The 27,829-nt window shown below is 40.9% G+C and overlaps 3 protein-coding genes across 4 annotated transcripts in view; 2 read left to right on the top strand and 1 right to left on the bottom strand.

The window, feature by feature from the left end:
* LOC135524064 (serine/threonine-protein kinase Chk2-like) overlaps positions 1 to 27,829 on the bottom strand; it is a 63,850-nt gene that overhangs the window by 26,742 nt on the left and 9,279 nt on the right. The gene's annotated exons all lie outside the window — the stretch shown is intronic.
* LOC135524005 (snRNA-activating protein complex subunit 4-like) lies at positions 246 to 18,154 on the top strand. The gene is made up of 24 exons (XM_064951137.1): positions 246 to 728; positions 878 to 918; positions 1,006 to 1,111; positions 1,238 to 1,269; positions 1,382 to 1,522; positions 1,662 to 1,787; positions 1,876 to 1,954; positions 2,052 to 2,133; positions 2,324 to 2,425; positions 2,658 to 2,730; positions 2,830 to 2,994; positions 3,281 to 3,431; positions 3,800 to 3,906; positions 4,056 to 4,150; positions 6,276 to 6,367; positions 6,474 to 6,559; positions 6,651 to 7,106; positions 7,530 to 7,619; positions 9,700 to 9,880; positions 14,384 to 14,454; positions 14,835 to 14,891; positions 15,554 to 15,593; positions 16,125 to 17,713; positions 17,781 to 18,154. Exons 1-24 carry the CDS (start codon positions 602 to 604, stop codon positions 17,874 to 17,876), a joined length of 4,185 nt encoding a protein of 1,394 aa, XP_064807209.1. The 5' UTR covers positions 246 to 601; the 3' UTR covers positions 17,877 to 18,154.
* On the top strand, positions 19,115 to 26,527 carry card9 (caspase recruitment domain family, member 9). Of its 2 annotated transcripts, none has more exons than XM_064951012.1 (11): positions 19,115 to 19,404; positions 19,662 to 19,799; positions 19,979 to 20,304; positions 20,499 to 20,678; positions 21,263 to 21,415; positions 21,759 to 21,884; positions 22,177 to 22,365; positions 22,842 to 22,887; positions 23,071 to 23,180; positions 23,426 to 23,499; positions 24,705 to 26,527. In XM_064951012.1, exons 1-11 carry the CDS (start codon positions 19,206 to 19,208, stop codon positions 24,805 to 24,807), a joined length of 1,644 nt encoding a protein of 547 aa, XP_064807084.1. In that variant the 5' UTR covers positions 19,115 to 19,205; the 3' UTR covers positions 24,808 to 26,527. The 2 variants fall into 2 exon arrangements, with proteins under 2 accessions (XP_064807084.1, XP_064807008.1); XM_064950936.1 differs by having other exon boundaries at positions 19,116 to 19,404; positions 21,260 to 21,415.

Genomic DNA, 27,829 nt, shown 5'->3' with positions numbered 1-27,829 from the left:
GCGTGTGCTGCAGGATTTTAATCCATGATGGCGTAATGTTTTACTAATGGTTTTCTTTGAGACTGTGGTCCCAGCTCTCTTCAGGTCATTGACCAGGTCCTGCCGTGTAGTTCTGGACTGATCCCTCACCTTCCTCATGATCATTAATGCCCCACGAGGTGAGATCTTGCATGGAGCCCCAGACCGAGGGTGATTGACCGTCATCTTGAGCTTCTTTCGTTTTCTAATAATTGCGCCAACAGTTATTGCCTTCTCACCAAACTGCTTGCCTATTGTCCTGTAGCTCATCCCAGCCTTGTGCAGGTCTACAATTTTATCCCTCATGTCCTTACACAGCTCTCTGGTCTTGGCCATTGTGGAGAGGTTGGAGTCTGTTTGATTGAGTGTGTGGACAGGTGTCTTTTATACAGGTAACGAGTGGAAAACAGGAGGGCTTCTTAAAGAAAAACTAACAGCTATGTAGCTATGTTGAAACTAGTGTAATGTTTAGGTTAACTTAACTAGCTAGCTACTGTATTTTCAGTGTATTTTGTGCTGTTAGCTGATCCCTGGTTTTGTTATCATTCATTACCCATTGTTTTTAAAAGGTGCCTCATTCATTATGTCCTCGGATGACCTTCTTGCGCAGAGGGAGATAATCGAACGCCAGATTTTTGCGCTGGAGCAAAACCTTGGACCCGAAAGCAATTCCGGCATTGAACTTCTATCTTCAGACAGTTGTGCATCTGGTTGGTATCTAAAGCATGTTAAAACATTGTTGCAGTGGGCTTGTATAGAGAGGACACCCTGACTCCTGCACTAATCATAGAATACAATTTAGTTTTCAAAACTCCTTGGCATGCTTCTTAAATCTGTTATTTGTTTTCACTGCTGTCAGATGATGGCTCAGACGACAATGCTTCTCCACCAGAAGATTTGGTAAGACTTATTGACATCACCAATATTACCTTGTGACCATGATTTATTTCAGGGGATTTGAGAAATAATGTCAACCTACTCTTCTAGGGTTCTCCGGGGAACCTGGAGGCAGAGCGGGAGAGAATACAGAGGGAGATTGAAGAGTTGGAGTCCACTCTTGGTCCAGATGCATTTAATGCTGAGATTCTGTCAGGTAGCCAAGGCCCTTGCCTTGTGTTGTTTCAACAGGTTATTCATTGTTTCAGGGATTTAAGTTTTCCTGCTAGTATACATTTATACCGGGAGTGAGTGTGACCTCTTTTATAATGTATTGAAACAGATGTGGATGGCCAAGGAAGTTCAACAGAATTGGTTAGTATTGATTAGCATTTTCACAATTCCAGCACTCCAGTTTTCAGTTTGTTACATGATATAAGGTTACTGTAACATGGCCTTGCACTCTCCTTTCTCCCATGTTTGGTAGAGCGAAGAGGACAGTGCTGAGGAGCTGGACCTACCCCACAACACAGATACATGTCTGCAAATTAACCTGGTTTACCAGGAAGTGTTGAAAGAGAAATTAGAGTACCTGGAACAACTGTTAACAGACAATCAACATCAACAAGTAAGAGACCAATAACTAATAGCCCACAGCTCCTCTTAAAGGTGCAGTCTGAAATCTGTTCAATTAATCTTTTCAAGTTTTTGCTCTGAGCTGTGCAATGTCCACGCGATGTAATATTTTTTTTTGTTTTTCCCAACAGAAAGAGATTATGTCTCAGCTATCTGGCACAGGAAATCCCCAGGCTACCACATCTGGAGAACCCACACTGAAGCTTTTCTTGGGGAGCTTTCTGAAGCCCTATTTCAGAGATAAAGTCACATTTCTGGTAGGGATGAGTTCTGATTCAGTACAATATGAGCATGGTCAAGGGGTTATACCTACATGATTTTACATTGCCTCTCTAATTCCCACAGGGCCCACCCGCTAATCCAGAAACCAGGGAGAAGATGAGTAAAAGAATCACACCTACTCACGACATCAAGATGAAAAAATGTGAGCCTAAAAATAATAATTGTTAGACCTTAGTGCTCCTTGCATCCTTGTTAACTGACATCACCATTATCGGAGAGTGACTTTAAATATTTTTCAGGGGAGGGGTGGCAGAAGACTCTGCTGATAAATGCTGTGGTCAAAGACAGCATGAAACGCATGATACAGCCCAAGCTGTCCAAGTAAGTAAAGGGTGATTGTTTTCCCCTGAATGGTATCTTTTGATAATGGGAATGTCTTATTTGCTACATTTTGAAAATCACAGGAGCAAAACTTCAGATTTTTACATAGGGTTTATGAAATGTAGGTAAACATTTTTAGGATTGGTGTTAACAAATTGGCCTACATGAATGACATGATTTTGTCTCAAAGGGTTGAATACCTTACACAGAAAATGGCCAAAGCTGAAGACATGGAAAAGCTAATCCTGCGGAAACAAATCACTGAAATTGAAAAGGACATTGAGGCCATCAGGTGATTACCATCATAACTATTTTACAGGAAATAACAATCTAGCCTATTAATTCCAAGATGACACTGGTTATCTTGTCAGACATGTCTGTTTTGTGTTTGTTCTCACTTTACATGAAGAGATTGAATTGTTTAATCCATATGTATTGTAATGTTCATGGACTCCAACTCCTTTTGTGGTTCCTGAGTCTAACCATTTCTATATAACTGTTGCCGGATCTGCTTTCCCTTGCAGTGCACTGAAGGAGGATGAGCTGATGGGTGGCCGCTATGATGACCATGACTGGCAAAAGATTTCCAATATTGATGTGGGTCGAGTAACTGCTGTCTTCTCCTCCATTCATGTGTTTGTTTTGCTATTGCTAAAAAGGCTTTAATGTTGATGCTAACATCTTATTCCTATCCAGTTTGAAGGCATCCGTGAAGCTGAGGACATAAAAAGCTTTTGGCAGAACTACCTGCATCCCTCCATTAACAAAGCCAGTTGGAAGGAAGATGAAATTGAGATGCTCAAGAAAGTTGCTGTGAAATATGGGCACCACAACTGGGATCAGATTGCTGATAAACTTGGGGTAAGACCAGACAGTATTGGTCAAATAGCCTCATGATTGTTACGCTCTCCTATCAGTGGGATCCATAGGTGATATTTCTAGTCCTGATTTGTACAGTTTGATTGATTGATTGATTGTACTTTGTTTAGAGCGAAGTACCTGATACTGAACCGTTAGGTTTCTCGGTTGTAGGTAGGTCAAGTGTAATTCCCTGAACATCCTAACATGACCAATTTCTTTGAATGTGTAAACTATTCAGGTTTGTCCATTCTTAACTAATGTCCTCTCCTCTGTCTGTCACACACAGACCAACAGGACAGCCTTCATGTGTCTCCAGACATACCAACGCTACATCTGCACCGACTTCAAGAGGAGGATGTGGTGCGGAGTGGAGGACGACATCCTTAGAGAGCTGGTGGAGAAGATGCGGATAGGGAACTACATCCCTTACACCCAGAGTAAGTCCCCACCACCCAATGTACACCCTGGCTTTTACTCATCATCTATGTTATTGTTGGTGCACATCGATGACAGTTGTTATTGTTGTCCCCAGCTTATGTACCCATCTTTGTAAGGCTCCAGTAGGAGCGTTAACTGATGAAATTGTATGCACTCACTACTGTAAGTCGCTCTGGATAAGAGTTCTGCTAAATGACTAAAATGTAAATATAAATGCAAAGCTCTCAAGGTACTGTCCACTGCTCTACTCTACTGATTTCTCTTCAGAAAAAGTGCTTGTTCAATACAAAATACTGTAGCTTGTCATGGTAGTGCATCATATGTTGGGTTCTGGGAATTCAGCTCCATGATTTCTGTTGTACTCCAGTCTCCTATTTCATGGAGGGCCGGGATTCATGCCAGCTGATGTATCGGTGGACTCAGGTTCTGGACCCCACCCTCAAGAAAGGCCATTGGTCTAAAGAAGAAGATGAGGTATGGGCAGGAGGGCTTTTGGCTTTTTTTGTTGGGAATAGTATCTTTAGCTTCATCTAATCTGTTCCCGGGAAATGTTGTGATGTCCCCATATGTACAGTATAAATATTTGATAATATAAGTTGTGCTCTGATTTTTGTTTGTTGCAGATGCTACTGAGAGCAGTGGCTAAACACGGGGTGGGGAACTGGTGGAAGATGCGTCAGGATGTGCCTGGCAGAAATGATAGCCAGTGTAGGGACAGGTGAAGACTTCTATTGACTCTGCTCGATAGAGCCAACGCATTGACCAAACTCTCACGACGTTCGCTGAAAGTCTCCCTGATGGCCACCCTATTCAAGTTAACTCAAACTTGAAAAAGTATTATAAACTGGGTGGTTCGAGCTTTGAATGCTGATTGGCTGACAGCCATGCAGGGCATGACATTTTTTGGTGGTCCACCAGCCACTGTGCCAGGTAGATCAAAAATATCTACCAGCCACTCAGATTTTTTGGTTACACATTACTTGAAACCCAGCGTCAACACGTTATTACACACTCATAGCATGTCATATGTCATAACAGTTGACATAACCTGCCATAATAGGGTCATAACACTGTCATGACCCATATATTTACACCTGTTGTGACATTGTGTTATTTTATGGCTGGTTATGACGCCTACATAAGAGTGTGAAAACCCACATTTATGCAAATGGTTTTTTTCCCTGCCGAGAAGTTTCCGTTAGTTTGAAAGTTTGTTTCTGAAGTCCTTTGTTTTAATGAATTATTTAGTCACTTTTTGTTCCATCATATTTTAAATAACTTGCAGAGAATACACATCATGATGAAGTATAATGACCATCCTGTGTCTCTTTACTTGTACTAAGAAAATACACTTTGACCCTGTCAAGAAGCATTATGATCATCATAATCATATATAGGCCTATCTGGCTTATCACGTACATGCCCTTCATCAGTCAATGTCAGTCATCACGTACATGTCAGTCAAAAAGAGGGTCTCTAGTCCTGCTCCTGCATTCATCCCAGTCATCAGTAACAGCGCATTGGGATAGGTGCATGTCTGACATCAATTTGTACGCAATTACAATGATAATTTAATATGGTCAATTTCAGAAAATGTTTTATAGCAAACATATTATTGACAAGTAGGCTATGGTGAAATGGAATGTTTTGCCATGTTTGGTAGGTTTTGTGGGTTTTCACACTATTATGTATGTGGCATAACCTTCCATAAAATAATGCAAAATAGTCACAACAGGTCTAAATATAAGTGTTATGACCATATTATGACAAGTTATGTAGCTGTTATGACGACTCAATGTGTTATCAGACAAAATATGTGTTTCAGACAAAATATTTAAAAAATTCTGCTAAAATTACACCAACAAAAACACAAAAAAAAGTATGAACATGCTTTGTAATGTTTCTAAAACAAATGTATTACTAGTAAGATGTAACGTGGTATATTGTTTAATTTCATAATTTTTTTGTGACCGGGGTCTTTTTAACCAAAATATCACAGATGAGACAAAAAATTAGGTTACCATGGTAGTGCGACTCCAGTCATGTTTGTGCCTGTGAGAGTGAATAGTAGAAGCATTGTCTTCTCTTCCCTAGTATTTGAAACTCAAACATAGAAAAACAGCCTAGCTTGTGAACAAAACGATGTAAATGGCCAAGAAACACAAGGACAAAATCTCACTTCAGTAGATTTTGGTTTCAAGTAAATTATACCAATTTTTATGCCTGTGCGCAGCGCTTTTAAAAATGAATCTGTCACTCAGCTCTTAACATGCGCACAGCCCCCAGCCAGGCAGTGTTGCAGCTCGAAGTGCAATAGGCTGTGTAGGATTCGTAGTTTGACTATGTGCGACTAATTTATCAGCTATGAAACTAAACGGCAGAAATACCTTAAACAGCTACTGCAGCGTTTATTTGACCATAAATGTGATCATACTTGACTTTTTATTCACAAATGCGAGTGAAATGCTCGCACTGTGGAGCCCTGAACACCCGCCAACATGGCTGGTGAAATAGACATCTTACACTCCAATGCCAAAATCTACCCGCAGGTGGCGGGGTGTTCATTTTAGACCCTGCAGCCATAGTATATCAGATCGCATATCACGGTATGACAAAAAACATATTTTTACTGCTCTACGTTGGTAACCAGTTTATAATAGCAATAAGGCACCTCAGGGGTTTGATATATGGCCAATATACCATGGCTAAGGGCTGTATCCAGGCACTCCGCGTTGCGTTGTGTGTAAGAAAAGCCCTTAGCCGTGGTATATTGGCCATATACTACACCCCTCGGCCTTAATTAGAATATACGGTTACTGACAAACCGCTGTTTCATTCTGTAGGTATGTGGACGTCCTGATTGGGAATGTGAAGAAGGGGCCATTTGACGAGGAGGAAAAAGCGCAACTCCGACAATTGGTGGAAAAATATGGATGTAGGAACTGCTATAGAAAGCTGACTCGCATAGAAACTATATCAAAAGAATCGGGTTACCTTTCTTGATAATCAGGTCTAACAGTTTATTTTGTCCTTTTCTATAGGTAAATGGGCTAAGATAGCTGCTGAAATGCCTAACAGAATTGACAGCCAGGTCCTTCAACAGTGGAGGAGAATGACAGGGTACAAGGTGAGTGTTGACTATGTAGCCTTATTGTCCTTCTCAACTCAGTCTGTAACACTGAACATACAGTTAATTACTCTCTTATTTTTGTAAACAGTCCAGACCTCGGAGGGACAGAAGTAGAAGAGGATTGCAGAGCAGAAAGGCAGTGGCTGTGAGGAGCATAAAGAGTAGACTGAAGAGGCTAGACAATGATGTGCACTCAAGCGCCGATGAAGAGGAGAGCGTCAAGATGGAATTTATGGACAGTGACGACGAGAAGAAACAGAAATTCTTTGAACTGTACGGATCTGATCAGGAAAGTGACATTTTTGAAGACTACACCCAACCAGACATGGAGCAATGGATCCCCATGCGAGAGAAGCAGTTTGAAGGGATGGTGAGGAGTGTGATGGTTGAATGGCCCAGCAAGTACACAACTCAAGAGCAGGCAGCGACGGACAGCCAGGCCGCAGCACGCAAGTTCATGGTGGTCCGCTCCACCGTCCTGGACCGCTTTGGCGAGCCTGCTGCCACTGTCATTGGACAAAACCCCCCAATCCTGGCAAAGAAGGTACCAGCATTTGTTTATTAAGAGTCATGTGATTCGTTGCACCATTATGTGTATAGCGTATGCAGATTTTGAACACCCATCCCTAGACCGGCCTATATGAAGTTGTCAACCGAAAATGAGTGCAACCATTGTCATTTTGTTCCCAAATACCACCATCATAAAGCAGAGACTAGATCTGTATCAGTAACCATAGCTACATATTAAGTTAATCTGAATGTATCACAAAATGGGATCACGAGACAGTAAACATTTAATAAACATTCAATCGTTCATCAGCCGTGTAGCTCATTTTAAAGTGAGTCTCTTTGTTTATGAACTCAGAAATATATGATTCTTATTTTAGAATATGTAGAAAGTTAGCTGGCTAACCGATTGATTCCTGCTTTGAGCATGCAACATTCTCTGTATGTGTTCCTTCTAAAGGATTGCAACAGTGACCTGGCTATGCTCCAGGTATGCTATGGAGAGGTGAGGAACCTGATCACTTGGAAGAAAACAAATGCCACAAAACATGTAAGTTGCCAGGTGAACCTCAAAAATTACAAAAATATTTTCATTTAGCCTCTCTTTATGTGGTAGAACACGTGTTTCAATTGCTTTTTATCCCAAACAAATATGATTCCAGTGGATACATTTTTGTTCATTTGTCAGAATAGATTTAGTGAAAATTAGATATATTTTTTAAAGGAAATGTTGATAAAGTTTGATTATGAGAATCCATCAATAAATCCTATTGTTTCATACAAATAAATATAGTAAAAGCTTGAATCTAGGTAAGAACAGTGTGTTAAAATAGTTGTGTGCTCTAAGGTTTCGTTGCATAGCCTATCTAGCTCAATCGATGATGGAAATTGAGCTTTGTTAATACAGAGGTCTTCTCCTCGCAAAGCCTGTATTGTGTGTCTTCTGTTTTCTATGTACAGTACCAGTCAAAAGTTTGGACACATCTACTCATTCAAGGGTTTTTCTTTATTTTTACTATTTTCTACATTGTAGAATAAGTGAAGACATCTAAACTACCGACTCATGTAGTAACCCAACAAGTGTTAAACAAATCAACATATATTTGTGATTGTTCAAAGTAGCCACCTTTTGCCTTGATGACAGCTTTGCACACTCATAGCATTCTCTCAACCATCTTCATGAGGTAGTCACGGGTTCAAGGGTTTTTCTTTATTTTTTACTTTTTTTCTACATTGTAGTGATGATAAAGACATCAAAACTATGTAATAACACATAGGAATCATGTAGTAACCAAAAAAGTGTTAAAGAAATCAAAATATATTTCATATTTGAGATTTTTCAAATAAGCCACCCTTTGCCTTGATGACAGCTTTGCACACTCTTGGCATTCTCTCAACCAGCTTCATGAGGTAGTCAACCGGAATGCATTTCAATTAACAGGTGTGCCTTGTTAAAAGTTAATTTGTGGAATTTCTTTCCTTAATGATTTTGAGACAATCAGTTTTTTTGTGACAAGGTAGGGGTGGTATACAGAAGATAGCTCTATTTGGTAAAAGACCAAGTCCATATCATGACAAGAACAGCTCAAATAAGCAAAGAGAAACGACAGTCCATCATTACTTTTAGGACATGAAGGTCAGTCAATGCAGAAAATTTCAAGAATTTTGAACGTTTCTTTAAGTGCAGTCGCAAAAACCATCAGGTGCTATGATGAAACTGGCTCTCGTGGGGACCGCCACAGGAATGGAAGACCTGGATAAGAGTTAACTGGACCTCAGCTTGCATCCAAATAAATTATTCACAGAGTGCAAGTAACAGACACATCTCAACATCAACAGTTCAGAATCAGGCCTTCATGGTTGAATTGCTGCAAAGAAACCACTACTAAAGGACACCAATCAGAAGAGACTTGCTTGGGCCAAGAAAAACAAGCAATGGACATTAGACTGGTGGAAATCTGTCATTTGGTCTGATTCCAAATTTGAGATTTTTGGTTCCAACCGCCGTGGCTTTGTGAGACGCAGAGTAGATGAACGGAAGATCTTTGCATGTGTGATTCCAACCGTGAAGCGTGGGGGTGCTTTGCTGGTGACGCTCTCTGTTATTTATTTAAAATTCAAGGCACACTTAACCAGCATGGCTACCACAGCATTACGCCATCCCATCTGGTTTGCGCTTAGTGGGACTTTCATTTGTTTTTCAACGGGACAATGACCCAACACACCACCAGGCTGTGTAAGGGAAATTTGACCAAGGAGAGTGATGGAGTGCTGGATCAGATGACCTGACCTCCACAATTACCCGACCTCAACCCAATTGAGATGGTTTGGGATGAGTTGACCCACAGAGTGAAGGAAAAGCAGCCAACAAGTGCTATGTGGGAACTCCTTCAAGATAGTTGGAAAAGCATTCCTCATAAAGCTGGTTGAGAGAATGCCAAGTGTGTGCAAAGCTGTCATCAAGACAAAGGGTGGCTACTTTGAAGAATCTCAAATCTAAAAAATATTTTGATTTGTTATTTCATAGTTTTGATGTCATCACTATTATTCTACAATGTAAAAAAATAAAGAAAAACCCTTGGATGAGTAGGTGTGTCCAAACTTTTGACTTGTACTGTACATGTCTGCAGAAAAACAGTGGGTCTACAAGCAGCGACCAGGGGACGCCCCACAATTGCTCAAGGCAAAAGTACTCCTCTGCCAACAGTGAAACCGACACCACTCTCAACTATTCCCTTCAGTTGGCAGTCACTCCCTGGGTGGGCAATGTGCTTATGCCCCCACCAATCTCTTCAAACAAGCTCAGTGAAGGTACTTTATGAGTTGTCACAGGTAATACATCCTAACTTCTCTCACTTGCAGATAAGTAAAATGAGCGTTCTTGTTGTTAAATAATGGGTTTTGGAAGACTGAACCAAGGACTTGACCCAGAGTTATATACAGTAAGTGTACAAAACATTACGAATACCTGCTCTTTCCATGCCGTAGAATGACCAGGTTAAAGCTATGATCCCTAAGTGATATCACTTCTTAAATCCACTTCAGTCCGTGGGGAGGAGACAGGTTAAAGAAGGATTTTGATGCCTCAAGATAATTGAGACATGGATTGTGTATGTGTTCTATTCAGAGGGGGAATATGCAAGACAAAAGATTGAATTGCCTTTGAACGGGGTATGGTGGTAGCTTGGCCAGGTTTTAAAATGGCTGCTACGTTAGCGCCTTTATTCTATACATGTTGGTGATGTAACAATACGAGAGTGCCTCTGATGGTTCCCTCTGAAATTACCCACGGTAAACAAGCAACACAGAGCTGCAAATGTAACATGTTTTTATTGATTAGCATTCGGGGTAATCTGTATCCAAGTCTGTACTGTGTTGTGATGTCAACAAATTGCAAATAAACAGCACAATGCGGAAGCTTCAGTTATCACTTAGCAACAGCTATGGAGGAGAAAAGTGGCACTCTTGGAACATTCAGACATACAGTGGGGCAAAAAAGTATTTAGTCAGCCGCTAAATTGTGCAAATTCTCCCACTTAAAAAGATGAGAGGCCTGTAATTTTCATCATAGGTACACTTCAACTATGACAGACAAAATGAGAACATATCCAGACAATCACATTGTAGGATTTTTAATGAATTTGCAAATTATGGTGGAAAATAAGTATTTGGTCAATAACAAAAGTTTACCTCAATACTTTGTAATATACCCTTTGCTGGCGACGACAGAGGTCAAACTTTTTCTGTAAGTCTTCACAAGGTTTTCACACACTGTTGCTGGTATTTTGGCCCATTCCTCCATGCAGATCTCCTCTAGAGCAGTGATGTTTTGGGGCTGTTGCTGGGCAACATGGACTTTCAACTCCCTCCAAAGATTTTCTATGGGGTTGAGATTTGGAGACTGGCTCGGCCACTCCAGGACCTTGAAATGCTTCTTACGAAGCCACTCCTTCGTTGTCCGGGCGGTGTGTTTGGGATCATTGTCATGCTGAAAGACCCAGCCACGTTTCATCTTCAATGCCCTTGCTGATGGAAGGAGGTTTTCACTCAATCTCACGATACATGGCCCCATTCTTTTCTTTACACGGATCAGTCGTCCTGGTCCCTTTGCAGAAAAACAGCCCCAAAGCATGTTTCCACCCCCATGCTTCACAGTAGGTATGGTGTTCTTTGGATGCAACTCAGCATTCTTTGTCCTCCAAACACGACAAGTTGAGTTTTTACCAACAAGTTATATATTTTGGTTTCGTCTGACCATATGACATTCTCCCAATCTTCTGGATCATCCAAATGCTCTCTAGCAAACTTCAGACGGGCCTTGACATGTACTTGCTTAAGCAGTGGGACACGTCTGGCAGGATTTGAGTCCCTGGCGGCGTAGTGTGTTACTGATGGTAGGCTTTGTTACTTTGGTCCCAGCTCTCTGCAGGTCATTCACTAGGTCACCCCGTGTGGTTCTGGGATTTTTGCTCACCGTTCTTGTGATCATTTTGACCCCACGGGGTGAGATCTTACGTGTAGCCCCAGATCGAGGGAGGTTATCAGTGGTCTTGTATGTCTTCCATTTCCTAATAATTGCTCCCACAGTTGATTTCTTTAAACCAAGCTGTTTACCTATTGCAGATTCAGTCTTCCCAGCCTGGTGCAGGTCTACAATTTTGTTTCTGGTGTCCTTTGACAGCTCTTTGGTCTTGGCCATAGTGGAGTTTGGAGTGTGACTGTTTGAGATTGTGGACATGTCTTTTATACTGATAACAAGTTCAAACGGGTGCCATTAATACAAGTAATGAGTGGAGGACAGAGGAGCCTCTTAAAGATGAAGTTACAGGTCTGTGAGAGCCAGAAATCTTGCTTGTTTGTAGGTGACCAAATACTTATTTTCCACCATAATTTGCAAATAAATTCATTAAAAATCCTACAATGTGATTTTCTGGATTTTTTTTCTCATTTTGTCTGTCGTAGTTGAAGTGTACCTATGATGAAAATTACAGGCCTCGTCTTTTTAAGTGGGAGAACTTGCACAATTGGTGGCTGACTAAATACTTTTTGCCCTACTGTAAATGTAACAATGGATGTGGAAATTGTATTTTACAATGTAGAACCAGTTTATTGGTTGTAATTGCCAATATTGTAATTGTGTAATCCTGGAAGGGGCCAAGTGCTTATGTACTGTACCTGTTTGAGCTCCTATTAGACAGATTCAATTTGGTTTCTCAAGGGGAGGCTCCAACTATGGGTAACTGCATACTTGGAATGTGTCTGAAAGTGGGCGTTGCAAAAGAAGTGGGTGGCTCAACAGTGATGGGTGTAAAATCAGCATTCCATTATTGGTCAGACCGGCCATAGTCAGGATTACCGCTGGTCAGTTTAATGTTTACATTGCAGGTTAAGAGAATTTATGTAGCAGGTTAGGATAATTAACGTAGCAAGTTAGGAAAATGAATCTTTTTAAGTGGGAGAACTTGCACAATTGGTGGCTGACTAAATATTTTTTTGCCCCACTGTATACCGCATTGGCTAAACTCCATATACACACTGAGTATACCAAGCATTAAGAGCACCTTCTTAATATTGACAGCTTTGCACACTCTTGGCATTCTCTGTTTTTCCAACAGTCTTGAAGGAGTTCCCACATGCTGAGCACTTGTTGGCTGCTTTTCCTTCACTCTGCAGTCCAACTCATCACAAACCATCTCAATTTGGTTGAGGTTGGAGGGATTGTGGAGGCCAGGTCATCTGATGCAGCACTCAATTACTATCCTTCTTGGTAAAATAGCCCTTACACAGCCTGGAGGTGTGTTGGGTCATTGACTTGTTGAAAAACAAATGATAGTCCCACTAAGCCCAAATCAGATGGGACTGCGTATCGCTGCAGAAGGCTGTGGTAGCCATGCTGGTTAAGTCTGCCTTAAATTCTAAATTAATCTCAGACAATGTCACCAGCAAAATTCCCCCACACCATAACACCTCCTCCATGCTTTACGGTGTGAAATACACATGCTGATATAATCCATACACGCACACCTCGTCTCACAATGACATGGAGGTTGGAACCAAAAATCTCCAATTTAGACACCAAACCAAAGGACAAATTTCCACCTGTCTAACGTCCGTCCATTGCTAGTGTTTCTTGGCCCAAGCAAGTCTCTTCTTATTATCGGTGTCCTTTAGTAGTGGTTTCTTTGCAGCAATTCAACCATGAAGGCCTGATTCACACAGTCTCCTCAGAACAGTTGATGTTGAGATGTCTGTTACTTGAACTCTGAAGCATTTATTTGGGCTGCAAATTCTGATACTATTAACTCTAATGAGCTTATCCTCATTAGATAATGGGAGACCCATTCTAACTCTGGGTCTTCCATTCCTGTGGCGGTCCTCATTAGAGCCAGTTTCATCATAGCGCTTGATGGTTTTTGTGACTGTACTTGAAGAAATGTTCAAAGTTCTAGAAATTTTCTGTATTGACTGGCCTTCATGTCTTAAAGTAATGATGGACTGTCATTTCGCTTTGCATATTTGAGCTGTTCTTGCCATAATATGGACTTGTTCTTTTACCAAATATGGCTATTTTCCGTATAACACCCCCATCCCCTTGTCACAAATCAACGTTCCCTTCTGAAATGCTTTAACTTTTAAGAAGGCACACCTGTTAATTGAAATGCATTCCAGGTGACTGCCTCATGAAGCTGGTTTAGAGAATGCCAAGAGTGTGCAAAGCTGTCATCAAGGCAAAGGGTGGCTATTTTTAAGAATATATTTTGATTTGTTGAACACATTATTTTGGTTACTACATGATTCCATATATATTATTTCATAGTTTGTCTTCACTATTATTCTACAATGTAGTAAATAGTACAAATAAAGAAAAAACATTGAATGAGTAGGTGTTCTAAAATTTTTGACTGGTGGTGTACAATGTGTGGAAAGCATTCCCATATACTGGCCCATGTTGACTCCAATTCTTCCCACAGTTGTCAAGTTGGCTGGATGTCCTTTGGGTGGTGGACCATTCTTGACACACGGGAAATTGTTGAGCATGAAAAACCTGGAAGCGTTGCAGTTCTTGACACACAACGGTGCGCCTGGCGCCTACTACCAGTTTCAACTGTCTCAAGGCATAAAAATCCTTCTTTAACCCCTATCCTCTACCCTCCGTCATCTGCACTGCTTTTTAGTGGGTTTAACAAGTGACATCAATAGTGGATCATAACTTTCACCTGGTCAGTCTGTCATGGAAAGAGCAGGGGTTCTTAATGTTTTATATAGTCAGTGTATATGACTCTAAATTGATCCTACTTTCTCTTGTTTTTGTAGCTGACATGGTGCGAGAGAGATCAGAGAGCATTGGACTCACCAAGACCCCAGTGTTCTTGTTCTTTCTGCAGGTAGGGAATGAACCCAGTGGGGGCAACATTTTTATATGAATGAGCACAATAATGCCATTATATTAGTTGGGTTTTTCTTATGGAGGCGAGCACCTAGGCCTATGCAGAAATTCTGGCATGTATTCTAATGCTGATAGACAAACACGAATGACGTCACGCTACATACAGGAAAAGTGGAACACATTTTACAACATATGTTCTTTATTGGCATATCAAGAGCACATGACTAGCTATTATGGTACCAAATTAATGCATCATAACCTCAGTCCAGAAAATCTGAAAAGGGTTAACTGATAATACCATATTTTGAATCCATTGTCAGCCGATCCTGATCATATGAACATTTTATATTATGCATTTTCTAATGCAATCTGAAACAGGTCCTCCGTGTGGATGCTGGGGGCTGTAAGCAGATAATTAAAATGCGTAACAAACAAGTGAGTATAATTTACTACACCATAAACAAAAAGTCCTCATACTTTAAAACCTTTACAGTTTTAGGTTTTTGCATCTATATAATAATTGCTACTTACTGTGCATTCAGACCCCTTGACTTTTTCCACATTTTGTTACGTTACAGACTTATTTTAAAATTGATTAAATTGATTAAATCATCAGACAAATCTCTGAATGTCCTTGAGTGACCCAGCCAGAGCCCGGATTTGAACCCGATCGAACATCTCTGGAGAGACTTGATAGTAGCTATGCAGCGATGCTCCCCATCCAATCTGACAGAGCTTGAGAAGATCTGCAGAGAAGAATGCGAGAAACTCCCCAAATACAGGTGTGCCAAGCTTGTAGCGTCATACCCAAGAAGACTTGAGGCTGTAATCACTTCCAAATATGCTTCAACAAAGTACTGAGTGAAGGGTCTGAATACTTATGTAAATGTAATATTTCTTTAAAAAATGCAAAAATGTCAACCTGTTTTTGCTTTTTCATTATGGGGTATTGTGTATAGATTGGGGGGGGGACACAATTTTAATACATTTTAGAATAAGTCTGTAAGATAACAAAGTAAAGGGGTCTGAATACTTTCCAAATGCACTGTACAGAGCAATTGAACAGAGCAATTGTGATGTCATTTTATCTTTTTCAGGCGGTACTCACGGGACACAGATCTTGGGAAGCGAAACAGGGTAACATATTATGTTTGTATATCGCCTTGAATATGTCATACCCTGTGAAAGTGTCCACTTCCCCTTTACTTCCGTATCGATTCCCATGCTGTTTTGAATGGGCTTCGTGGTTATTTAAAAAAATGTATGAAAATGCAGCCATTATAAAATGTATATACAATTGTGTTTGTGGATGAATTGACCTCTGTCAGATCCCTTTTATGATGTTTATGCACTTGAAGACCAGTGCATTACTTTCCTGCGCGTTGAAGACAAAAAAAATTAAACTACAAAAGTTGAGAAACTTGAGGCTGAGGGGCAGTCACTTCCTGCTTACATTCTCTGCATGCTCTCGCCACCAAAAATCACTTATTAATTAGCTAAGAGCTTCAGCACCCCGATCAGCGATGGTCAACTGCAAAGTATTTAAAGACAACAAATCTATTCATTGATATTAAATGTAAAATTATTTTTTTTATAATTGTGGTAATTACACCCATATGTGAATTATGTTTTACATAAATGCCTCTTTTTTTATTTACTTTATTCTAGCTTTATTGAAAAAAACAACGCAACTGCATGGTCCCAGAACGGTAGCCAGTATGCTGAAACGGAAGGGAAACGAGCAGCAGAACAGCCAGCAACAGAACAGTCAACTTGTGATGATGACCCCTCAGACCTTTGTCATTGGACAGCCTGTAGTACAGTCCACCCCACATCCTATGGTCCCATTCACTCCAACTTCCAGACAACAACTCATGCCTTCTACACTTACCCAACCCGGACCCTCTACCCCCAGCCGACCCATACCTTCCACCCCTGGTCAACCTTTACCCTCAACCCCCAGCCAACCTATACTCCCTGCTCCTGTCCAATCCTCAATCATAATAGACAGGGTGAATGTTCAGGTAAATGGGAATCTTTCAGCAAAGAAACGCAATCTCAAACCAACTGAGAAATCACAGGCCCCCAAAGGGGTCAAGGATGCTGCAATTGCAAAAAAGTCAGTGGAACAGTCGCCTAACCGCAAGAAAGCCCGTACGCAAAGTCCTCCCAAAGGAAACCTGGTTGGCCAACTTTCTAACATAATTCTGTCCCCTCCACAAACTGCCTGGGTCCTGACGCGCGATGGACTTGTGCCAATCAGTGGTATTGGCATTCAGATGACACCTCAGAATCTACCAGCAAATGCTTTTGCACCTGCTTGTCCATCACCTGTTATTATCAACCAGCAAGTCCCTCTAACACTAAATGCTGCTGCAGCACAGGCCTCCTCCAATGTGACCCATGTCTGCCCATCTCCCTCTGCATCATCCATAGCACAGGGAACTGCCTCCCCATCTGTTTTTTCCTCTCCCTCCGCCTCCACTACCTTCATAAGCAACACTGCTCCAAGGATGACCAACCCAGTGAACAGCATGAGAATGACTAACCCAGTCCTGCAGACTGTGGCAACCACTTGTCCCCAGCTCAATGCAGTGTCACCTGTTCTCTCTGTTCCCAAGAACACGGTCATCTCGGCTCCCATCAGACCACAGACTGGCCCGCCACAGGCTTTCGTCCTCAACGTCCCTCCAGGCTCTCTTCCAGCCTCATTCCCTCAGGGAGCCTTCCGAATCGTGCAGCTTTATCCCCCTAAACGTGTCCCTCCACCCCGCAATCCAGAAGTAATACAGTTTGATCCCAACCTGATATTCATGGAGGACCCGGCCAAAGTGAGCGAGTGGTTGAATGGCAAGAATGGAATTGCGCTTCCGGAGTTTGATGTCACTCTACCCTACCTTCCCCCCTTTGTCAGCAGCCTGGATACCCTGTCGAGTCTCCTGAAATGTAAAACGACATTGGCAATTAGTGCCATGATGGTCCTGCACCCAGAGGAGAAAGAGAACCAGGAAGAGGAGCAACAGGTAGCGGCAGTGCGGAGCCTCGTGGCAGAGCGTTTCATCCATAACCCGGGCTACCACCTCCTGAAGGCTCGCTTCTTGTCTTGTTTCACCATGCCTGCTCTTCTGGCTACTATCAATCCAGTCAAATTCCCCATGTCTCCCACCCCGGACCACAGTGATGTGGAGGAGGAACCTTTCAGGAACCCTCCAGGGATGCAGATCTATACTTTGTATGAACAGCAAACAACACTCCAGGTGAGTTCAGTCTCAAACCAATCCTCCTTCTTATGTTCGATACACTGCCTTTATGTTCTTTTCTCAGGCCCCTCTGCTAAGCACTGATGGAACAGGATCTCCTGCCACCTTCTTCTCTGGAATCACCACAAGAAATAAAAGCAGTGACCTAGGCATGGAGTAATTTGAATAGTTTTGGAATGTGTCATCTTATGGGTTAAACCAGGTTTTTGTGTTTAAAAGTTCTTGCCAATTTTGTTGTGATGTCAGGGTCATAAAAAGGGATCTATGACATCACTCATTACAGTATAGTTGCTGTTGAAATTGTACTTAATGAATGGTTCATATTTGTACTTGTTTTTGTTTATAATTGAACTATTTACACAATGTATAAGAATAATTATGTTGACCTGTACATATTTTGTAATAAATCATTCTGTTAATAAATGCGTATACATTGGATCTGCAGAGCACATTCGTCAGATCGACTCCCAACAACCAGTTTTTTTTGCAGACCACAGTGGTCACTGAGGGTGACATTTTCATGGTGCATAATAGTTTAAATCTGTGCAGAAAATACTAGCTATAAAACTCATATTCTGTCACTGTTTTATTTTTGACCAGAAATGTCCTCAAAGTGGTGAACCTTACCTGTGAATAAATGTTTATTAGCCAGGATGCAAAAGTTTTTTTACGCCTCAAACTAAGGATTCAAATATTTATTAGCCCAAAGGATTATGCAGTTTCATGAGTGATGCAAAATTCTGGTAACTTTCCCAAAATCGTCAGGTTTTCCAGAAGTCCTGGTTGAAAGATTTTCAGAATCAAGACGGAATAAACAGAATGTTGTGAATTCTCAAACCACGATTTCTGGAAAAGCTGGGACTTTTGGGAAAGTTACTGGAATTTTGCAACCCTGGTTAAATAGATTAATATTACATTGTGTATATAAACCAGTCAATTCTCAAGAAAAAAATATAAACAATATTCTCCCTGGTGGGCGAGTATCCTGTTTTCTATATTATTTACAATGAAAATATATTGTACCTTAACTTTAGAAACTACAGTAATCAAGTCAGTGTAATACTGTTTCATCAGCAGAACTGTTTTTTTAACAAATGAGGGAAGGAAGTGATTGAGTCATTGCCTCACAGTCCTTAAACAAGAGGTGTGTACTACTGCCAATACTCTTGTCACTCCATAATTTGGTGTTGGTTTATTGAGAATAAAGGATTATTCACAACCACTCAAGAAGGAACTAATGTTGTCACACTGGCAATTGCACATTATTTTCTTGAAGAGTTTGTCTCGGCACACTGTGGCACAAAATGGGGGAAATTAAAAAACTGAAATGACTTCTACAAAAAGGAACTTGACTCTTGCGTCATAAAACAGTATTTCCACATAACAGTTCCACATTTGGATTGGAACCACTTAACCATCTAGATTTTGCTCCCAGTTGATAAGCCCTTAGTGAAGGAGTTGTTGAACGTACAGTGACACTGAGACAATCATGACTGACAGTCAGAGTGTGTCAGATATGGAGGATGAGCAGTGCTGGGTCCAGCTGGAGGATTATAGAATGCTGCTGATAAAGACCATTGAGCCGTCGCGAATCACTCCTTACTTGCGTCATTGTAAGGTGCTAAGCAGTGAGGATGAGGAGCAGATATTCAATGACCCCAGTCTGGTCATCCGCCAACGCAAAGTAGGTAAGGCACTGTCCTCTATTTCAGGTTATAGAGCAAACAAAGGGTCAAGTGTTACACTTTCTACTTTGAACTACAATAATTTGGTTGAATTCCAGGTTTGTATTGCAGGCACACTGCTTCTCAGGAGATTGCTATATATCAATTGAGGCATTAAGAGATGTGATAATCTGCTAAATAAATATGACCTGGAATTTGCCCACAGTCTCCTGAAATTCATACCAGTACCGTATTTATAAACCTCAGATCCATGTTCACAGGTGTACTATTGGATATTCTTCAAAGAACTGGACTCAAAGGCTATGTGACATTCCTCGAGAGCTTGGAGCTGGACTATCCTCGATTGTATCGCAAAATTACTGGCAAAGAACCTGCCCGGGTCTTTTCTGTACTAGTTGGTGAGTAGCTATACAACATGACGTGTTTCTATAGACATGTTGTGTGTCTATTATGCAAGCTTGTAGGTATTTGTGTAAGATATACTGTAGGTAGAATTTTTGGCAGGATCTTTCAAAGTGCTGGTGTCTATGACAATGGATTTGATCCTAAAAACATCCTGTCCTCTCTGACGTCATAGACACGGTGGGTGAGTCAGGACTGACTCAGTTCTTGATGAGTGAAGTCACACGTCTGCAGAAGGGCCTGCAGGAAGAACGCCGGCGCAGACAAGAGGCCACTTGGGCTGCAGCCACGCAGGAGGACGCTTTACGGCAGCAGCAGGTTAAGGAGAGGGAGCTGCGGAAGCAGCAGGAGCGCGTGCAGTGTATGAGGGAGGAGAGAGACCAGCAATGGGAGGTAGTATGCCACCTGAAGGATGAGAACTACAGCCTGATGCATAACATAACCAAGCTGAGCGAAGAGAAGAATAGTGCTCTCATGTCCAACCGGGATCTGCAGTTAGAGGTGAGATATGGGGGGATGTTGCAGTTCTGGCAAACCCAAACACAACAACTAATGACAAAAACAATAACTATTGGTTTACATTCAGTATAGGAAAACCTCTGTAGTCCGACCTGTGGCGACATTCGTTATAGAACAACATAAAGTCAATCGGCAAAAACGAAAACAGTTTTGATGGGATTTTCATTGATCACTAGATAGAAAAGCTGAAGCACAGTCTGATGAAGGCAGAGAGTGACTCGAAAATCCAACGCAAGCAAACTGTGAACCTGAAGAATGCCATTGAGAAGAGACCCAGTCAGGACATGATTTGGCAGCTCCAGAGAGACAACGATCTGCTCACAGTGCGCATCCAGGAGCTGGAGAGCTCAGCTCAGGTATGTTTGATCTCTACTCAATCAGGTTCGGGGGGGGGGGCTTGCAGCTCTGGCAAACCCAAACACACCAAACCACTAACTATTGGTTTACATTTTAAGTATCGAAAGACCTCTGTAGCCAGACATGTTGAGACATTCATCATAGAACAGCACAAAGTCAGTCGACAACAATTTGAAAAAAATGGAATAACAGCTAGCAGTGGGATTTTGTTTCAGTGATCATTTCTCAGGAAATGTTTAGATATGCAGTTAAATAAAAAGGACACTGCACTGCACTGGACACATTTTGGAATAATAGCTAGGAGTGGCATTTTGTGCACCACAAGAAAAATGTCTAAACAAATAAAGTGATTGTTCAGACGCAGAATTGTACCATTTTTCATTACTGAGCCAAGCCGAGCCAAGTTGTGCTGGCTTGGTTAGGCATCCACTATAGTTTGTTGGAACTGTGCTCAAAAGGACAACGTGAAAAGAACATATGAGCCAGCACAGTTACTGTTCATGTCGGTACGGTAGTGTAAAAAATGAATTGTGTATGTGATTGAGTGAGTAGTGTGACAGGATTAATCTATATCTTCCAGCAGGGGACAGCTCCAGCCCCATTGGATCAAGAGAAGCTGAGCGTTGAGAGTCTAGAGGACTACAAGCAGCACTCTCAGGCTCAGCACCAGGAGCTGGTCAACAACATCTACAACCTACGCAGAGATCTGCACGATGCTGAGGCACTACGGAATCGGGTACATACACATCATGGCCTGATGCACTGAGCACTGCTTAGGAATAGCTGTAGGAGAAGACTACTAATTACCTTGCATTTCTAAAATATAAGCTATTCAACTGCTCTTTCAACACAAGTGCAAGAGGAACAAAAAATTCCAAAGAAATTATATTATTTCCTCAAAAATTATGATCTTGAGCATCAGGATGAATATATTTCCTTATTTTTGTAATCTGCCCAAGCGTGTTCCTCATTCATTGGAATAGCTGATTGTGCAAGGTTAAATTGTTCAAGTGGTCTCTTCCAATGTCACAAATTATGGTGTTCAAATTGTAATATATAGGTTTGATTTGTTCTTGCAGTACTTGGAGGCGAAGGAGGTTCTTGAGTTGAAGTGCACAACATCAAAGAAAGATGCAAAAATGTATCGTGAGCGAATGGAGGACATCCTGAAACAGATGGATGAGGTTATCAGGGAGAGAGACAAGGTGATCATGGTGTGATTTTAGGACTGTGATTCTTGGACCTCACTGTCTTGGGAAATCCTATCTTCCCCTTTATTTAGTCTCCAAATTACATCAAAGTGAAAATTCATCATTAGTGAAGGTTAGGATTCACCCCATACTGCTTATTTCTTTCATCCAGAAGAGGTGACTTCTATTTGCTAAAAAAAAAGTTGACTATATGTGTGGTTGTGATCAGAAGCTCATCCGCACCATTGCCATTTGTTTCATATGAAACATTACAGCAAAGCAAACCAAAGCTTTTGTTTTGCGGTAGGCCATCGCCTCTCGAGAGGAGTACCACCAGGAGAATTCACGGAGCCTCCAGGAGAAGGACCAGTACCGGAAGCAGATTCGGGAGCTGGGTGAGCGCTGTGATGAGCTGCAGGTCCAGTTGTTCCGGACTGAGGCAGAGGTTATGGCTCTACAGACCAGGCTTCACATTGACACCTGCTCCCCACATGATGTGAGAATGGATTCCACCAACCACTTCCATTTAGATCTGTCTTTTAACTCAAACATAAAATATGTCATCAGAATCACTGAACTGGCATTGCTAGCTTTTCCAATTCTATCTTAATTTGCCTTTGTTTCTGTTTTTTTTTAATGTTTATAAAGGATAGCGTAGGATATTCTATTGATTTTGGAAATGTATTTATATCGATTTATGGTTTCCCTCTCAGGTGTCATATTTTGAGAATGCTTCCTTGCTGATATTGTAAATGTAATTTGCTTCCTGATTTACAACAAATGTTGTCCATGCAGTATCATTATGTTTGCAATGTTCAGGGATCTGAATAATTCTACTTCTACTTTTGACCTCTCTGTGTTTCCTCTATTACAAATGACCTGCAATGATCCATCCACTTTGGCAGCTAGTGTTTTCTTGTCTCTGCAACCCACTTTATTGAGTGTTCTCTTTCCGTGTGTTCTCTGCAACAGAAAAGCCAGACCAGTGAGGAAGACTGCAGAGATACATTAACCGAAGGCAAGAAGTCTATGACAAGTGACAAATAATCACAACAACAACAAAATTCAACAATGATCAGAAAAGTTATACTTTTTGTGTTCATGGTAATCATAAGCTTAGCTTGATATATGATTTCACCATGCATTTTGAACTCCCAACATTCTATGTTGTTAACTACATTTAAAAAAATCTTTATCACAGCTAGTAATGGGGACCTGCAATGTCAGACATCGGGGGAGTATGATGTGTGCATTGCTTTGCAAGTCCACCCGTTGTGTGCAGAAGGGTCCCCGGAGGATAATATCTCAGGAGTAAGTACCTTCAATTGTTTCTTTTGACTAGGTCACATGTGGCTGGCCTGGGGTTGTGAGGTTTTCTTATTATATAATAAGCCACTTGTTATAGTAGTAACATCAACTGAACCTCAATTATCTGCATTGAACACATTTCACATTTTAGCCCCAAGAAAAACATATTTCAGTTTAAAAAGGAAAATAATATGAAGTTTATGGTTACTGTGTATTGTATATGTATTTTGCTTTGCTCCACGTGACAGGAAAGGGCTTTATCAGAGGATGAGCCCTCAGACTGCAGCAAGCCCAGAGAGAGGTGTAACTTCTACTACAGAAGGTTGGCAAGTTTATATGTTTTAGAGAACACCACATAAGGACATTTACTGAAAATGCAGTATCTGTATTTTGTCATAAATTGTCTCCATAGGGGTAAAACTGCTATGCCCTGCAATGGGTAATGTATGGGAGTGATGTAAAGTGACTTTTCTGCTGCCTGTGTTATCATGTTCTGTGCAAAAAAATAAATAAATATATATATACACACACACACTACCGTTCAAAAGTTTGGGGTCACTTAGAAATGTCCTTGTTTTTGAAAGAAAAGCAAAGAAAAATGGCAGAGTTGCAAAAAAATCCATATCTCAGAAGACTGGCTAATAAAAAGAAAAGATTAAGATGGGCAAAAGAACACAGACACTGGACATAGGAACTCTGCCTAGAAGGCCAGCATCCCAGAGTCACCTCTTCACTGTTGACGTTGAGACTTGTGTTTTGCGGGTACTATTTATTGAAGCTGCCAGTTAAGGACTTGTGAGGCGCCTGTTTCTCAAACTAGACACTCTAATGTCCTTGTCCTCTTGCTCAGTTGTGCACCGGGGCCTCCCACTCCTCTTTCTATCCTGGGTAGTGCCAGTTTGTGCGGTTCTGTGGAGATAGTAGTACACAGCGTTGTACGAGATCTTTAGTTTCTTGGCAATTTCTCACATGTAATAGCCTTCATTTCTCAGAACAAGAACAGACTGACGAGTGTCAGAAGAAAGTTCTTTGTTTCTGGCCATTTTGAGCCTGTAATCGAACCCACAAATACTGTTGCTCCAGATACTCAACTATTCTAAAGGACAGTTTTATTGCTTCTTTAATCCAGATACTCAACTATTCTAAAGAAGGTCAGTTTTATTGCTTATTTAATCAGAACAACAGTTTTCAGTTGTGCTAACATAATTGCAAAAGGGTTTTCTAATGATAAATTGGCCTTTTAAAATTATAAACTTGGATTAGCTAACGCAATGTGCCATTGGAACACAGGAGTGATGGTTGCTGATAATGGGCCTCTGTACACCTATGTAGATATTCCTTTAAAAATCGTCCGTTTCCAGCTACAATCGTCATTTACAATGTTAACGATGTCTACACTGTATTTCTGATCATATTTGATGTTATTTTAATGGACAAAAAATGTGCTTTTCTTTAAAAAACAAGGATATTTCTAAGTGACCCCAAACTTTTGAACGGTAGTATAATGATTTCATTCCTTAACGACAGGAAACGTGCCCTTCGGAGGTCAAAGGCCACATGCAAGGAATGCAAACCGTGTGTCCTGGACAACAGCAGTGGAAGTGACAACACTGACACGGATGGGATGTGACGGGAGGGGGGGCAGTGGAGTGGCTGGGGGACATGGCAAGGTCCTTCAGAAACATAGGCTAGTTTACTTTCCTTAACAAAAATATTAGAATTATTAAATCAATGAAATAATAATTTTGTTGAAATGATGTAGAGTACCAGTCAAAAGATTGGACACCTATTCATTCAAGGGTTTTTCTTTATTTTTACTATTTTCTACATTGTAGAATAATAGTGAAAACATCAAAACTATGAAATAACAAATATGGAATCATGTAGTAAGCAATAAAAGTGTTAAACAAATCAAAATATATTCTTCAAAGTAGCCACCCTTTGCCTTGATGACAGCTTTGCACACACTTGGCATTCTCTCAACCAGCTTCACCTTGAATACTTTTCCAACAGTCTTGAAGGAGTTCCCACATGTATGCTGAGCACTTGTTGGCTGCTATTCCTTCACCCTGCGGTCCAACTCATCCCAAACCATCTCATTTGGGTTGAGATTTGGTGATTGTGGAGGCCAGGTCATCTGATGCAGCACTCCATCACTCTCCGTCTTGGTCAAATAGCCCTCAAGCAGCCTGGAGGTGTGTTGGGTCATTGTCCACTAAGCGCAAACCAGATGAGATAGAGTATCGCTGCAGAATGCTGTGGTAGCCATGCTGGTTAAGTGTGCATTGAATTCTAAATAAATCACTGACATTGTCACCAGCAAAGCACCCCCACACCACCACACCTCTTCCATGCTTCACGGTGGGAACCACACATGCGGAGAGCATCCGTTCACCTACTCTGTAGCTCACAAAGACACAGCAATTGGAACCAAAAATCTCAAATTTGGACTCATCAGACCAAAGGACAGATTTCCACCAGTCTAATGTCCATTGCTCGTGTTTCTTGGCAAGCAAGTCTCTTCTTATTATTGGTATCCTTTAATAGTGGTTTCTTTGCAGCAACTCGACCATGAAGGCCTGATTCACGCATTCTCCTCTAAACAGTTAATGTTGAGATATGTCTGTTACTTGAACTCTGTGAAGCATTTATTTGGGCTGCAATTTCTGAGGCTGGTAACTATAATGTACTTATCCTCTTCAGCAGAGGTAACTCTGGGTCCTCCTTTCCTGTAGCAGTCCTCATGCGGGCTAGTTTCATCATAGCGGTTGATGGTTTTTGCGACTGCACTTGAAGAAACTTTCAAAGTTTTCCAGATTGACTGACCTTCATGTCTTAAAGTAATAATGGACTGTTGTTTCTCTTTGATTATTTGAGCTGTTCTTGCCATAATATGGACTTGGTATTTTACCAAATAGGGTCTGCTGTATACCAACCCTACCTTGTCACAACACAATTGATTTGCTCAAACACATTAAGAAGGAAAGAAATTCCACAAATGAACTTTTATCGAGGCACACTTGTTAATTGAAATGCGTTCCAGGTGACTACCTCATGAAGCTGGTTGAGAGAATGCTAAGAGTGTGTAAAGCTGTCATCAAAGGGTGGCTTCTTTGAAGAATCTCAAATATAACATATATTTTGTTTTGTTAAACACTTTTTTGGTTACTACATGGTGCAGTATGTGTTATTTCATAGATTTTATGTATTCACTATTACCGTACAATGTAGAAAATAGTCAAAATAAAGAAAAACCTTTGAATGACTTGGTGTGTCCAAACTTTTGAATGGTACTGTATATATTTACTCTTTGTATGGTTTTAATAAAATTGCAATATTTTCAACTGTGACTGCGTGATGAATGTGTTTCTGTATGTAAAGTTACATACACCAGAGACCGTATAGAAGCCTTCATCTAATATCTTTGCTTGTACTTCTTAATGTGCATTTTTTGTCATGCAAAAGCAGAGGAAATTGGATAATGTAGCTAATACGAAAGGCAAAGAAAAGTTGGTGTTGTCACTAGTTATTACAGCCACAAAATCAAAATTAGCTGATTTGTAAAGATTCAAGAAAACTTAACATTTACTTTTTGCTCTTAATTTAAGGTTAGGCATAAGGTTAGCAGTGTGGTTAAACAAGTCCATGATGATCACACAGACTGTCTGCGTGGATCAGTATAGGATCCAGAGTTCTTCCTATGTCATGACCTTTGTCGGGAGAAACGCTGGCCATGTCACTCTGCTACGTTCAACGGGCCTTTTCTTTCCAGATTTTTCAAAACATGCATCAGTAAGTACACCCTGCAAACTGTGTTCCCATATGATTTCTCTCAACAGTCAATCGTTTAACATCAATAGTCTAAAACTGTAAGTCGCTCTGGATAAGAGCGTCTGCCAAATGACTTAAATGTAATGTAAATGATTCAGTTTTGTTTTAAAATCATGTTCTAAGATGATACATTTTAGAAATGGGCGTGGTTTATGACGTCTGTGGTAACTCGTGACTACCTTAAAGAGGGGCGGCAGATAGCCTAGCGTTTAAGAGCGTTGGGCCAGCTAATTCGAATCCCCGAGCCAACTAGGTGAAACAATCTGTCAATGTGCACTTGAGCAAAGCATTTAACCATAATTGCTCCTGTAAATCGCTCTGAATGAGAGCGTCTGCTAAATTACTAAAATGTCAATGTAAAATGTAAGTCAAACTACAATTTGTACACAATTATTTGGTGAAGAGGCGTCGTACACACTTGCACTAAATGCGCAAACTATTTGGCATTTATGGACCCAAACGGATGCAATGTTTGCATCATTGGTTTGAATGTTGTGTTACGGAATTGAACATTTTCACAAACGTTACATCAAAGACAGTACAGTATGAAGATAGGAAGAAACTGCTTCTCCAATAGAAATCCCCGATCCCTTTTGTAGGGGACGTCATGGCGACTTTGCCTAGCTAAGCGCATGCGTAGATAGACGTCATCGGGTATCTCGACCAAACTCCGCTTGTGCAGGCCTTCAAATCAAATGCACTCCTTCAATATAATACAATTATTTTTGAGAAAAAATGAAAACGGGTCAGTTTGTAACTTTCACAAGGTTGGAGTAATAACATGTTCAACTACTTAAGACATTGTCTCGAATCTAGGATGT

The sequence above is a fragment of the Oncorhynchus masou genome, chromosome 1, assembly GCF_036934945.1.
Source record: "Oncorhynchus masou masou isolate Uvic2021 chromosome 1, UVic_Omas_1.1, whole genome shotgun sequence".
In the NCBI taxonomy this organism is placed as follows: domain Eukaryota; kingdom Metazoa; phylum Chordata; class Actinopteri; order Salmoniformes; family Salmonidae; genus Oncorhynchus; species Oncorhynchus masou.
This window is presented reverse-complemented; position numbering and strand designations above follow the sequence as displayed.

Coding starts and splice junctions, on each gene's coding strand:
- card9 (XM_064950936.1), top strand. CDS start 19,206: ATGACTGACAGTCAGAGTGTGTCAGATATGGAGGATGAGCAGTGCTGG. Junction 20,305..20,498: donor ACCGGGATCTGCAGTTAGAG/GTGAGATATGGG, acceptor ATTGATCACTAG/ATAGAAAAGCTGAAGCACAG. Junction 22,366..22,841: donor ACACCTGCTCCCCACATGAT/GTGAGAATGGAT, acceptor TCTCTGCAACAG/AAAAGCCAGACCAGTGAGGA.
- LOC135524005 (XM_064951137.1), top strand. CDS start 602: ATGTCCTCGGATGACCTTCTTGCGCAGAGGGAGATAATCGAACGCCAG. Junction 3,907..4,055: donor GGTCTAAAGAAGAAGATGAG/GTATGGGCAGGA, acceptor TGTTTGTTGCAG/ATGCTACTGAGAGCAGTGGC. Junction 17,714..17,780: donor AACAGCAAACAACACTCCAG/GTGAGTTCAGTC, acceptor TTCTTTTCTCAG/GCCCCTCTGCTAAGCACTGA.